Consider the following 14,607-nt stretch of genomic DNA (forward strand, 5'->3'; position numbering starts at 1 on the left):
ATGTAGTATCAAAAAACATCCACAATTATCGGAAGACGGTATCACTATACTTCTCCCTTTTTCCAACTACACATCTGTGTGAGGTTGGATTTTCTTCATATTCTTCAACCAAACAACAAATTTCAACACACTGACTGCAGAAGCAGGTATTAGAATCCACTGTCTTCTATTATGTCAGACATTCAAGAGATTTGCAAAAATATAAAACAATGCCACTCTTCTAAATTTTTTCTTTGAAAAAAAAGTTATTTTTCATTAAAATATTTTCCTTATGTTAACATGTGATGTGTTTATTGTTACTTTTAAGTGAATTAATACTTTCATTTTTCATTATAAATAAGTTTTAATAAGGTAAGTACCAATAGATATAACCTACATAAACAAAAGCTCTTTGGGGTACTCAGTAATTTTTAAGAGCATCAAGGAACCCTGATACCAAAAAGTTTGAGAATTGTGTATCAGATGGAAGCAGAAAGAATAAGAAGGCTATTTTAGATAATTCAAATATGAAAAGGCTGTGCAAGATAGCTAACAAAAAGGTTTTATTGTAGCTAGAGGGTTAAGAGCTTCGGTGGTTCATCAATGAGGAATGTTAAATAGAATCAGGAACACTGAACTTTCTTTAGACACAACTTTCTTCAGTCACCATATACACTGGCACCCAAAAAGCAGTTCAGAAGCAGGCACAACTAAGGCTTGGGGGTTGACGGGAAACAGGGATGGATGTGTTACGCAAAGAAAATATAGCCATTTCTACCCGACTCTTGTTTTTTTTTTTTTTTAAAGCTCAGCTTCTTTTCCGTTAGGTTGTAGGAGAACAAGTAAAATCCCAACACTATGAGTAAATATTAAAAATATATTTCCATGCTCTAGAAATGGTCCCTACAACTGTGCTCACTGATCTCACTGATTACAAAAATACACCTGTATGATAGATACTTTCTCTGGACTCTCTCTCCACATTGCTTCTTCTCTATTACAACTATTTCCTTTGCACTGGAGGAGAATTTTAACCTGCTACCAAGCAGTAATAACCCTATAGCTTCCCATCTCAAACATCCTAACTATACACAATACCTTTAGCACCATTAAAAAGAAGTAAGAGCAGAGACAGCCTCACCTTGCCTCCAAAGCACTCTTTACATCTATTCTCCCTTGAGCCTCTCAACAAGCTTATGAAATACGGAAAGAGGGCATCATTACTTCCACTACACAGATGAGATCCAGAAATGCCAACGTGATTGAAGTTACCTGGCAAGTTAGGGACAGCACTATGGCTAGCACGCAGACATCTGTCTCCTAAAGCAGTGTTCTCTTCCATTTAGTAGGCTGCCTCGAAACACCTGTCACCTCCACATTCCTAGCCTTGCCTTTCCCACACAGCAGATGTCCGATATTGACTTCTGCCTTTGGGACAATCTAGGATATACAGATGTGGTCCCTAAATTCTTTTTTAAAGCCTCCAAAGAAAGCTCAGTAGAATTCAGATTAACCTTAAAAACAGGTCTATGCCATCTGATGGGGCAGGGATATGTTAGGGAATAAAACAGAGACTACAAGAGAATTAGGAATCTTTGCCCCGAGAGTTCCAAGAATCCTTTAACTTCCTAATTTCATCACAGAGGCAAGGAACTATTTCTCTGCCTCATCAATCACACCATCCTGAAAAATGAAAACACGCTCATTAAGCAAAATGCCATTACAACAGGATAATTTTCAGATCCCATGGGGTGTCATAATGGAAGAGTAACGCCTGGGGCCACAAAGAGTACTATAAAGATTGCTTCACACATATTTGCTCCTACTCATTTCTGAGAGGTTGTGTGTATGTATATGTAGTGACAAGATGAGAAGCAGGAACCTATAGGAAAGAAAAGAGCAGGAACACAGTCCAGCTTCCCAGAAACTGACTGAAAGGCCTGAAGACCTATAAAATGAAGGAGGGAAATCCCGAGATGGGACCCGAGGTGAGGATTCAGAAGTCAGTGGAAGGTCTCGCTTGCACTAAGTCAGCCGGATGTATGTCACACCTGATTTATCTTTGTCTTCCTGCTCTTTCCCTTCACAATGTACTCCCTTTAGAGATTCTTTTTTTGGACCACGGATCTTTGAAATACTCTAATGAACCCTATAAATCCTATTCCCAGAAAACTGCACGTATACACAAAGCCGTGTCCACTTTCAAGGCATTTTAGGCCTCCTGAGGCTCCCCTCAGGGGCTGAGAACCCACAGTGCATTGAAGAGTCATGGCTTGCTCATACTATAGCCCCAACTAATGGTCTACTCCCTCATTAAGTGTCACACAGTCTCCACAACCTGCAAGGGAAAGGACAGGTATGCTTTGCTTTGCTTTTTGTCTCAGAGGTAATGACAAAAATGAAATACACAGAGAACAGACTTCCCTAGATAAGGCCAAGTTAATGCTGCATGATCTCTGGGAGGGATGGTGTAAAGATGTGAATACTGAATGATGGTCTAACTGTGTGACCTCAAGGGTTCCTTCTAACCCAAGAGACTGATTTTGGAATGCTCTACACAATGGCAGAGTTCTCACCTTGGGGGGAAATCCCCTCCACAAGTGACTGAAGGCCAAAGACAGCAACCCCCCAGGAGAGGACCAAACTTGTAACCCAGCCGGTCACCATTCCACACAGCAACTGTGACCGGGGACTGCCGCCCAAGGCTCCCAGACAGCAGCAGATATGGAAAGGGAGGCTGTGGTGAGGGAAAGGCCACACATCAGTCCTGCCTGGCTCTAAATCCACTGTGAATATCCTCAAAATGTTCAGCCTAGAGCCCTTCCCATATTTTAAGTCTCAACTTTTGACAGCTGGAGGACACGCTTCTGCTCCCCGCACCCTCCCTCCAGGATTCGGAGAGAAAACTTTTCATTCATCCTGAAGCCTGAGGAATGAACACTGGACACAGTGGGTTGGGGCAGAACTGGTGGTGGGGAGGAGTGGCCAGTCCCTAGGTATTCCCTCAGTGGAGCAGTGACACCAATACACAGTGGGGGACACGTGACGACTTGGTACTCAAGACCTGAGGAAAGCAAGCGGGAGGCAGCCTGGAAACAGGTACAGAGAATCAGAACAGCACAGGAGGAAAGAGCAGGAACTATCAATGGATACACGAAGTGGACGAAACTTAGTGTTTCCCCAAATTCTAGCATCCTCCTTCCTCCTCCAGATTTTGCCTTTTGTAGGTATCACCTGCACTATAACTTAACAGTTCCCTTTAAGTGGACTCTTCTTAAAAACACGTATTTACCCTCATCCTAAGACATAAAGTGCCACTTATACTTTGCTCTAATATACATTAGAATAAGGCATAAGTACGAAAACAAAAATGTATTCCACATTCCACCTAAAATCACCTGGCACCACACAGAGGTCCAGGCGCCACCCTTTGTCACACGCTGGGAGCCACGAGTCCTGAGTCTGAAGTTTGGTCCTGACTCCAGCCTCACCTCGCAGCATGACCCCCCTGGGAGCCACCGCCTCCCCATCTTACAGTGAAGGAGAACCAGGTAAACTCTAAAGCTGCCCTGCATGGTTCTGACAGTCAAGGTTGGCAGATTTCTATGTGACTCTGACAAAGGTACCCACCAAGGTGACATGTTAGCAGAATCCCAGAATGTCCTGGTTTCTGCTCTTTTGGGGTAGCTACAGACAGGGAGAGGGGTAAGGCATCCAGAAGCAAAGGAAGGAGTGACAGGAAGACAGTCTAGTGTAAAAGGAGGAATGTCAGATTTGAACCCAAAATACAGCATCTCCATTTACTAGCTGAGTTTAAGTTTTTTTCATTTTTAAAATGAGGATAACCATGCCTCTTTTCCCTTTATACAAATGCTCCTCAACTTTCATTCAACCTGAACTTTCAAAAACTATACACCGACAACCCTAAACTACTCTTGAAAGCCCCATTCAGACTTACATACAAAAGCTGGATGACATTTGGGCCCTTCCCACTAGTTACCAGTTCAGTTTTGGCAACTTTGCTAGTGGAGTTGAATTTGTTAAATTAAAAAATGTATTGCATTACCCACCTTTTTTAGTAATAAGCTTTCTTTAACTGACGCAAAGGACAAAGATGGACAAAAAGTGGCAATTCTTAAAGCCTGATCTGGTGTTTACTGGACTTAAATCTTGGTCAAATTTGTGCTCAAAATAAGGGAAAAGAACAAAAGTGAAGTATGCTGGAAATTTATGAGTGAAGATTATGTCTAAAAGGCACAGATAGTTAGGGAGTTTATACTACTTTTTTAGTTTTTAAGGAACCCCTCCTTATAATGCATAAGTCTGGGGTTACATTTACCACACTCAATTTCTATATATTTTCGGGAACACATTATGTTCAAAATGCTATCTCATCTCATAGAAAATTTGAGGCAGCCTACAGAAAAATACAAATAGATAAATCTAGACAAAAGCAAACATAAATCAGAAGGCCAAAAACATTAAAAAATCTCTGCATTTTATTATGTGTAAATAATATCTAAAACATACCTCCATTTAAAAAAGTAAAAACAAAGCAAAGAAACAAGAAGCCAGGGGGAGGTGAGAACAAGAAACACAAATGACAGGTCCTACAGTTAGAAAGTTGAATTGAGCTTCCTGCCAGCCAAAGCTAAAAGGGAAACATGACCACTGCATGATTCTTGTTACAGAGGCTTTAGATCTGAGCACTTAGATCTGAAAACAATTTCTCTTTAGGTGCCTTCAATGAGGGACAGTATCCTTGAGGACAATACTGCAGTATGTACATTAATACATTTCCTAAGACCATCTCTGTGCATCTAAATGCTAGCTGGACTGAACATTTCTGCAGCAGGAGTGGGGTAGGCAGACAATGTAGGTCAAATGAGCAGCTTGGAGGCTCAAATGAGATGAGGAGAAAGAGCTCAGGAAAGCATGAAGCACAGTGTGAGTACGAGGTCAACTGTCTAACCCTAAGCTCTGGGCGCATGAGAACTGGAGAGGTCTTGATGCTGAGACTTAGGCAAGGAGTGTGGAAGTGACTTCCCGTGTGACTAATCCAGCTAAAGTGGCTCTCGCATCAGCCCTATCACAGTCCAACTCATAAACGAATGGCTTGCTTACAGGGGTACTCTCTGCAAAGTAACAGCCAAGAACATTCCTGGGCACATCCATTGAGCTCCGTGTAGCAGAGGCTACTAACTGGGTCCCCACATCCATTTTCTCCTTCATCTTTTAGTCACAGAACCCCCAGCGTTTTAACTGGGAACATGACCACCCAAATAAGAGGCTCTATGTCCCAGAGTTCCTTTCAGCAAGATGTGGCCAGAGTGATTTAAGCAACTCCAGGTCATGTCCTTTAAAAAAGAAACTGCTTTCTCTCTCTTTCCCCAGTGGAATGTGGACATGGAGCCAATGTCTACTTTGACTCACCCAAGGACAATACCCTAGGGGTGGCTGAACAAGACAGAAGGAAACCAAGTTCCTGATGACCCTGTGGAGTTCAATCTGCCCTGGACCATTTGATTACCTCTGTACTATTAGAAAAGAGGAAAAATAAACTTCTAAGAGCCACTGTACTTTAGGTTCTCCTTGTTACAGCACCTTAGCCTGTGCCTTAATGTACTTCACAACAGAATGGAAAGATGTCCAGAGGAAGACTTCAAAGGACTCAGGCAACACCCTAGAAAAGTGAACTCACAATTCACTTCAGCAAAGAGGTCAGAAAATGATAACCATCAAGTAAGCTGTGCCTCTTACTCCTTTTCCAGGAGGGGCCCGGCCACATTCTTTGAGCAGAGGGAGAGGCCTTTATTACAGCCCAACCCAAACACAACCTGCAGCCTGTCCACTGTGGGCCTGGACCAAATCCCCAGTAGTTAGCAATACAGCCTGCCTTCCCGACCCTCACGAGGCAGGGACACCCCCATCCTATCTTTTCCCCTAGAGCAGGAAAGCTCCAAACTTCTCCACTCTTCGTAATTACTGTTCTTGAGGACAAGCCAAGTCCAGCTGAAACACCTGTCGGGGGCTGTGTGTGAGGGTCAGGGGAGGGGAGTCCAGAGCCCCAGAACGGAAGCCACAGCTGGGAACTAGAGAGGGAGGAAAACCTTCCCGTTTGGCCTGGGTTTCTGGGGTCCAGAGGCCTGAGGGTGCAGCACCTGCTCCTCCTGTGGAGTCCGCCTGGTGACAGCTCAGCCGGGCAGCTGCCAGTCACTAACGGATCCCCGCCACTGGCACCTGCTGCTGCTTGCGGATCTTGTTGAAGAGTTCCATGTACTGGACCATGGTGTCCGCTGGGCTGTAGACAGCGTCGTGCCTGTTCCCAAACACAGTGGGAGCCCCTGGGGTGTGGCTGCCTAGAAAGCTCTGCAGGAACTCGAGCAGCAGGCTCCAGCAGTCGCTAGCTACCACACAGGGGCCATACTCCACCTGGGGACCAGAAGAACAGAGACGGAGGGTAAGCGAGGGCCAGGACAGGTCATCTGCTTCTCGTGCACCTCTTGCCCCCCGTGCCCCTCTTCCCCAACCCTGAGGCAAAGACACACACCTTCTAGCACAGGGCTGCCCCGCAGGAAATATCCAACCCAAACACCAGGGATTCGATACACCCAGCATAGTTCCCTTTAGGCTCAGATAGTCTCATCTTGGGGTTATCAACCCACAGTCCTACGCACAAGACCCAGAAGCAGATTTAGGACCCTTTGAATTATCTCAGAACTATACAGTCCCAGCTATGCTGGATGCAGATTCATGGAGAGCTCAGGAAAATTCTGAGAGAGAAAATGAAGAGCAGGAGACTGAGTGTGTATGAGTGTGCGTGTGTGCGCGCGCGTGTGTGTGTGTGTGTGTGTGCTGGGGGGATCAGTAGAGGGTAAAGTAGACACATGCGCTCATAAGTCACTTCAAGACCAAACAATACTCCCTAAGTAGATAAAACCTGGGCTCTGACCCTAAGAAATAATTTCCCAACCCATGTGACAGGGGCCAAAGGACACATATCTTAGGCTTTCTCATTTTCCTTTCCTAATTTTTCACTGGAGAGATGGCCAGGGAAATTACTGGTAACCATAAGGAGAAACAAGTAAAGAAACAGCCAGGCTGTGTTTGTACTCAAAAGTTGGAAACGTGAAGGATAAACAGACTGGGTTTCCAGTGGGTCTCGGCAAATGCAAATGAAAAGGGTCAGGAAATGAAAAGGGTCAGGAAATCCTGGCTCTAGAGGTCCTTGGAGTGTCATAGCAGTAATGACCACTAATGCCCTTTTCTTCACTTGGGGTGCTCCTTAGGGCTGACCTATCCCCGGTTTCTATATTTTAAGTCCCTCCTTAAATGCTACTCCTGCAGGAGGCATCACAATCCCCAAAGTCAGCAGTGCTCTCTTTGGCCTGAACTCCCAGAGCAATCTGTGCCTCTTTTATGGCATTTCTTATAGACTAACTTCAAAAACAGTTTGTGTGTTTGGGCCTTGCTCTTTTACTAAATCGTCAATTTTCAAAAGGGAGGCCCTGTAGCTTACTTATTATTTTGGGGGGGACCATGGTAGATTGCAGACTCTCACTGGTCCCAAAGCCAGCTACTGACACACTCCGTCTTTGTCATTTTCAGTGTATACGTCAAAGATGAAGTCATCACACACACCATGAGAGTAGACAGCATGTCAAAGGGAAAGGCACATCTTTGCTTCACAACTTTTTTGGCCGTGGCAGCTTGTGGGATCTTAGTTCCCTGACCAGGGATTGAACCCAGGCCCCAGCAGTAAAAGCACCGAGTCCTAACCACTCGACCACCAGGGAATTCCCATGCTGCACAACTTTTCCACCTCCCAAAAGTTAACTGCACTGAAAGTTGCCCTGGTCTGCTCCAGTCCTTGTGATGGGTGACTGGTCCCTCCACATCAGAATTCACCTGCTCCCACCGCCCTCTCCGACCATCCCTCCCCTTCTCCAGCAAGTCAGCCTTCCTAAGCTCTCTACCTGCTGAGAACCCAGCTTCCCATTCCTATCTTGGGCTAGAGAGTCCCTGAGTGATTAAAGAAAGGGTAAAAGACGCAGAGAGAGGAAGCGCAGTGGCTCTGTGGACAGGAATCAGGTAGGTAGAAACATCTGTTTGCAATCAGGGGCCATGGAAATCTGCAGAGCCAGCCCCTTCAGCACATATGCTCCTATTTCACCGAGGTCTTACCTCCACGGAGATGCCTCGGGCACTGGGCCCCATTGTAACCGTGCCCACCTTCACTAGGAAGTCACAGTACTGGTAGCGGGTGCCCCGGGTCTCAATCTTGCTGGCCTTGGCACTCTGGAAAAAGCCCTTGAGCTTCACCATGAGCACATCAAAGTTGGTGTCAGCAACAAGGCAAGGGCCATTCTCAAAGAGGGCGAAGCAGCTCAAAGGGTACTCGGAATTGTGCATCACATACATCAGCTTCCCGGCCTGACCTGCAAGGGACGGAGGTGCTACTCAGTATCAAGGCCTTCGCCAGCAAACCGCGGAGTCGAGTCCAATGCGCTGAACGAAGCCAGGTGGCAATCGAGCATCACCTCAACGGTCCTGGAGGGCGGTGGAGGGAAGCCCCTCGCCAACAGCCTTTTCCAGAGAAGAAGGGAGAGGAAAAGGTGGCATGTGATATAACCCACCCGCTCTACAGAAAAAGGTGAGGGGCACATGGGGAACTTCGACAGTGGATAATGGTTTAATTCTTAAGTTGAGTGATGGGCTCACAGATGGATGATTAAGGATGATGACTAATAACTCAGAGAGGATTTACATATGGTCTTTTGTACAGACAGGTATCACATATTAAGGAAAATAAAAGTAACAGCATTTGAGCACACCAAATGAAGCAGCTGCTCTCTTTTCTGTCCATCCCTACCTTCCTTGGCCTCCTCCCTCTTTGAAACATAGGAAGTGGCCCCACAGAAGAGTATCTGAGCACGAGGCTGGAAAGGGAGGCCAGAGCCTTCTCTTCCATGCCCAAGTTCATTTAAAAAAATATATTTATTTGGGGCTTCCCTGGTGGCACAGTGGTTGAAAGTCCGCCTGCCGATGCAGGGGACACGGGCTCGTGCCCCGGTCCGGGAGGATCCTGCATGCTGCGGAGCGGCTGGGCCCGTGAGCCGTAGCCACTGAGCCTGTGCGTCCAGAGCCTGTGCTCTGCAGCGGGAGAGGCCACAACAGTGAGAGGTCTGCGTACTGCAACAGGATGCGGACTTCTTAGCTGCGGCACGTGGGATCTAGTTCCCCAACCAGGGATCCAACCCACAGCCCCTGCATTGGAAGGCAAAGTCTTAACCACTGGACTGCCAGGGAAGTCCCCGTGCCCAAGTTCAGACTTCACCCCGAAGGCAACGGGGAGCCTCTAGAGAATTTTAAGACATCTAGCCGGCTTGGGAAGCAAGCAGCACAACTACAGCACAAAGAACTCAGGATCTAGAATCACAAGATCCAGTTTCAAATCCCACTCACCCATTCCAGTTTCTGAGAAATGAGTTTTCTCACTGATTACTATAGGTTTCCTGCAAGAAGGAAGGAAAGCTGTATAGATTTTTAGTTAAGTAGAAAATGGAAGAAGGCAAAAAATGGGAAGCAAGGTTTGTTCACTACAAGAGTGAATGGACAGACTACCACAACCCCCAATATTTATTAAGTACTTAAACTATCCCCAACACTGTGCCAGGGTTTACGAGGCACACAAGCAGAGGGCTTGGCCCCTGGCCTCAAGAAGCTGACAATCTCACTAAAGATAGGTGGAAAACTCTTTAGAAGACCATAAAACGAAAGTGCTTGCCTGGGAGAGACCAGAAGTCTTGAGAAGGAAGGAAAGACTTCAGGGAAGGAAGTGATCAAAGTGGGCAAGAGTCAGCAGGAAAAACTTTCATGGAAAAACCAGGTTATGAAGAGAGGGTGGGATTCAGGCAGGGATGAGAGCACAGCGATGAGAAAGAGTGAGGAGACAGGTGGGGGGCGCTGTGACCTCTACACAGGCCTCCACTGTGCTGCCACTTCCTGAACACACCAGGCTCCACACCAGCCTCCCCCCGCGCCCTCCCCACTGCCTGCTGCAAATTCACACCTTTCACCTGAGAAATCCAGTTCAAAACATTTCAACCCTCCAGTAAAAAGACATCCAAAGCCAATCTGGCATTCTGTTCCTGTGCAGATTCACTGTGATTACATGCTTAATTCACACTACGGGAGTCTGCAGGTGTTCTTACTGTCTCGAAAACAGTCGAAAGGCAACTAAAGATTTGGGTCGCAGATCAGCAGCACCAACCACCACTTGGGAACCTGTTAGAAATGCAAATTCTCCGCCCCACCCCCTACCTACTGGGTCAGAAACTCATGAGGGGTGGGGGGGGTCGATCTGAGGGATAACAAGCCCGCCTTCCCACCCTCCAGGTGATGCTAACGCTAGTCAGTGTGAGAACTTCTGACCTAAAGGCACGGAGCCAGTAAAGCAGCAGAACCGGAACTCCAATCCAGGCCTTCTGAGCTCCTTCCATTCTACCCCACTGCCTGCTGAGAATGTGCTGTTTCTCCACCTAGACTGTAGTTCCTTGAAAGTAAAGGTCTGATGAGGAAAACAGAGCCCAGGCCAAAGAGCTTCTCAGAAGTAGCATGCTATCTTATGTCTATATACAAGTGTTTTGTTTTCCAAATGCTTTCATAACCGTTCTCTCTTTTGATTCTTTGTGTTCTTCCTATTGCAGTCAAAACACATGTTAACACTGCAATTTTACTGATGATGAAATTCAGTTCAGTTCTTAGCTACCATTTACTAGACATTTATTCCATGACAACCTTTGTTCTAAGTGCTTTGCATGTATTAACTTATTTAATTAGCACAACAACACTAGGAGGTAAATACTCTGATTATCTTCATTTTGCAGATAAGAGAACTGTATTGGGAAGGGTGCAAAAAACATAGCCCCCACCAGACAGTTTCATTAGAGGGGATTTAGTACAGGGAATGAAGTACAGGGGTTGGAAGAACTGAAAAATCGAATGGACTGGTGAAGCCACCCAAAGATTAGCAACACAGGGAGCCACTACCATCCCTAAGGCTGGAAGAAAAAAGAGAAGATGTGCTGTTACGAGAGCCAGGAACAAGGGCTGCTGAACAGGAGCTAGAACCAAGGAAGAAACAACAGCCAGAGACACAGCCCAAGGCAGAGGGAGAGGGAGAGAGAGACTGTGGACTCTCTTTCTTCCATCCTCAAATCTTCCCCCGTGCCTCTCACTGGCCAAAGATAACTTACAGGAGGCCTTGCAAATGTAGTTTGCAGGAGAAGTGCAGGGAATGGATCCCTGGGGAAACAGGCAAGTGACCAGCATAAGAACAGTCACAGGTTGCGGGAATAACCTAAAGTTGCAGTTAGTTGTGGCAGAGCCAGGACTCAGTCGTCTGGTTCCATGACCTAGGCTCTTAGTCACTGTGGAACCGTCCAAAATCAAGTTACTACAGAGCCAAGACTAAGAGAACCCAGGTTCCCTAATTCCTATCCAAAAATCCTCTTTACCTCCCTAACATCACCAACCACAGCCCATCTCACCTTGAAATGCATTTAAAACAAAAGCTGTTTCACTGATCAAGGTTATGCTAAGGAGGTAGCCAAGGCCACTGGCTAGGTGTGGGAAACAGGAAGCCTTTCTACACAAGTTCCCAAAACTCTAAAGCTCCAAGAGAATCATATGCAAAGCCTTCTGAGCCTCAAAGGAGTCTTTCTCAATTTTAAGGGGGCATGAAGACCATCTGTGGAGCTTATTATAATGTAGATTATGACTGATTACCAGTCAGTCGGTAAGCGGGGGTGGGGGTGGGGGGGGTGCGCCAGGAACCTGCACCTTTAACAAGTAACCCAGAGGATTTTGAGGCAATTCGTCGGTGACCAACACTCTGAGAAACACTGTTTTAAAAGTGCAAAGTGCAAAAAGACTACAACACAGGCCCAGTCTAAGAGATGAAGTCAAAAATTAATGAATTCGGAAACTCAAACTCATCTGCCGCATGTCCACGAATACCACCCTCAGCAGAAGAGCAGAAAGGTTTCAATGAACATGAATGTCTATTAACTCCACGCCAGGTTCCAGCCATCCCATAGACCCATCTCTCACTGACCTTGGCTGCCAAGGGTAGAGGCAGCCGTGTGGTAGGTCTCACAGTCCACACAAAATGTTCCTTGCTTCTCTGCTCCAAGCATCTCCAATTTCCGGGTGAGGAGCTCCACGGTCTGCTGGACACTCTTGCCCTCGGCCACGGGCATCTGGGACACACTGGAAGAGAGAGGACCAAAATCATCATGCACGTGTACTCACTGAGTCACTCACTCACCCGCAGAATCACAGCTCCTCAGGGCCAGTAGTTACCTTAGACACCATCAACCCAGACCTCCTCATTTTAAAGACAGGAAACAGAGGCCCACAGTCCCCGAGAGCTTTGCTAAGAACCAGAGCAGGTCTCAGGACTCAGGTCTATGGCAACAGCATTTCCCGAGTGTGGTATGTGTGCCAATGTTTAAGAGAAGATTTTAGGTGGCATACAGACTGAGCATGCAGTAACACTGAATTATACGACGAGAAAGGGATTTCCTCTGCATTTCTTTCAGCTCTGACTACATCAAAGACAAAGCCTCAACTTGGGGTTATTATGTTTTTACCAACTCTCTAACACTTTGCACGTGGGCTGTCCAGCACAGCAGCCACAAGCCACATGCGGCTATTTACACTTAAGTGAATAAAACAAATTAAAACTTCAACTCCTCAGCTGCACAGTACCCACATTTCAAGGGCTCGACAGCCACACATGGCTGGGGGCTAGTGTACTGGGTAGTGCTGACACAGAACATTTCCATTGATGCAGAAAGTTCTAAGGATCCTGGGATCAAAGAGAAAGCAAGCCTCAAGTTTCTAATCTTTGGGAGTGAGAGGCAACAGTACGTACAAGAATTTAACCAAAACAATGAAACAAAAACTTATTTCCAAGATTTCCTTCTATGGTGAGCGAAACTGGCTTCCCCTTTAGAGTGGTAGGAAACAAGCACTAACTATGTGCCATGCAGTGTCCAAAGGCCTTTAGATAAATTAACTCTTTGAATCTTCACATCAACCTTATAAGATATAATATTATTATCTCTTCATTGTCAATGAGGAAATTGAAGTACAGAGGGGTTGAATAAATCACACAAGGTCACAAAGCTTGGTGTGGTGTGGCGTGACCAAACTTCAAAGCCAGGCGAGCTGGCTCCATATCCGTGCTCTTAACCAGTCTACCAGAATGCTTCCCCAGGAATATAGTTGTCTGTTAAAATACTTTTAAGGAAAAGAAACAGAATCCAAAGAAGACATTAATAAATAATAGTTCAGGGGATTTCCCTGGTGGCACAGTGGTTAAGAATCCGCCTGTCAATGCAGGGGACACGGGTTCGGGCCCTAGTCCGGGCAGATCCCACATGCCGTGGAGCAACTAAGCCCGTGCACCACAAATACTGATCCTGCGCTCTAGAGCCTGCGAGCCACAATTACTGAGCCCGCGTGCCACAACTACTGAAGCCCGCGTGCCTACTGACGCCCACGTGCCTAGAGCCCGTGCTCTGCAACAAGAGAAGCCACCACAATGAGAAGCCCGCACAAGGCAATGAAGAGCAGCCCCCACTCACGGCAACTAGCGAAAGCCCACGCGCAGCAACGAAGACCCAATGCAGCCAAAATATAAATTAAATAAACAAATAAATAATAGTTCAAGTGCTACATGACAAAATAAAAATCATAAATACAGTCATACGTGGCTGAATTTGGGGAGACACTGCATTGCTTTATGATCAATCATAATCAACTAAATGAAGCTATAAAATTAGAGTCCTACTGTTGCTAAAAAATTGTCACTACTCTCCATCAGAAAAAGCACTGACAAGCAATGATGATGATGCTTATGTGCCTGCTTTTGAAATAAAAGAGAACCCCTGGGACTTCCCTGGCAGTCCAATGGTTAAGAATCTGCACTTCCAATGCAGGGGGCGAGGGTTCGATCCCTGGTAGGGGAACTAAGATCCCACATGGCACAGCGGAGGCCCCCCCCAAAAAAGAATCCCTAAGGTAATGCTACCGGGGTCAGAAGTCCTAGAAGCCTGAAAAAGTTGAGAAGCATCCCAACCGACAGAGAGCCCTTTCTCTCTGTCTGCCTTCTGCACTGGAAAGAAGAGGGTTCCATGCCTCTGTGCAGCAAACTTTTTTTTTTTTTGGTTGAGCCCCGCGGCATACCAGATCTTAGTTCCGCGAACGTTCCGCAAACAGGGAGGCACGGAACTCTTAGTTTCCTGCAGTGGAAGCGTGGAGTCTTAACCACTGGACAGCCAGGGAAGTCCTCAGCAAACTTTTCGTTCACGTTCCTCACATCCTTCTTACACTAAAGGACTTCGAAGGAAACTCATGATGTCAACTGCAGGAAGCAAATGTGCAGTCCCTGACAAACCTGCAAGACCTGGGCTACCAGGAGGACGAGTTCCCACAGGCTCTTATATGAAAAGCCTAGAGCCACTGACTTCAGATACCCTGGCCTCTAGCCCTCTCTGACCAGAAAGATGCTCAAGATATGTATATATATATACATACATATATATATATATATATATA

General features: G+C 46.2%; 2 protein-coding genes across 4 annotated transcripts in view; both read right to left on the reverse strand.

Moving 5' to 3' along the window:
- Positions 1–12,196, reverse strand: part of USP49 (ubiquitin specific peptidase 49) — a 77,719-nt gene extending 65,523 nt beyond the window's left edge. The window contains exon 1 of the mRNA XM_024766081.1: positions 12,098–12,196. The gene's annotated coding sequence lies outside the window, so the exon portion shown is untranslated. The remainder of the gene's footprint in view (positions 1–12,097) is intronic.
- The window catches only part of MED20 (mediator complex subunit 20), a 70,410-nt gene that overhangs the window by 54,926 nt on the left and 877 nt on the right, over positions 1–14,607 (reverse strand). For 2 of the 3 annotated variants that reach the window (XM_024766080.1, XM_024766078.1), the window contains exons 2-4: positions 12,098–12,252; positions 8,164–8,417; positions 4,459–6,411 (exon numbers count right to left, since the gene is read on the reverse strand). In XM_024766080.1, the coding sequence (XP_024621848.1) occupies positions 6,196–6,411; positions 8,164–8,417; positions 12,098–12,252 (625 nt within the window). In that variant the 3' untranslated portion in view covers positions 4,459–6,195. Of the gene's footprint in view, positions 1–4,458; positions 6,412–8,163; positions 8,418–12,097; positions 12,253–14,607 lie in introns of those variants that run through there. The other variant, XR_003006051.1, reaches the window with a different exon arrangement.

Source organism: Neophocaena asiaeorientalis, unplaced genomic scaffold (genome assembly GCF_003031525.2).
Source record: "Neophocaena asiaeorientalis asiaeorientalis breed wild unplaced genomic scaffold, Neophocaena_asiaeorientalis_V1.1 scaffold46, whole genome shotgun sequence".
Classification (NCBI taxonomy): domain Eukaryota; kingdom Metazoa; phylum Chordata; class Mammalia; order Artiodactyla; family Phocoenidae; genus Neophocaena; species Neophocaena asiaeorientalis.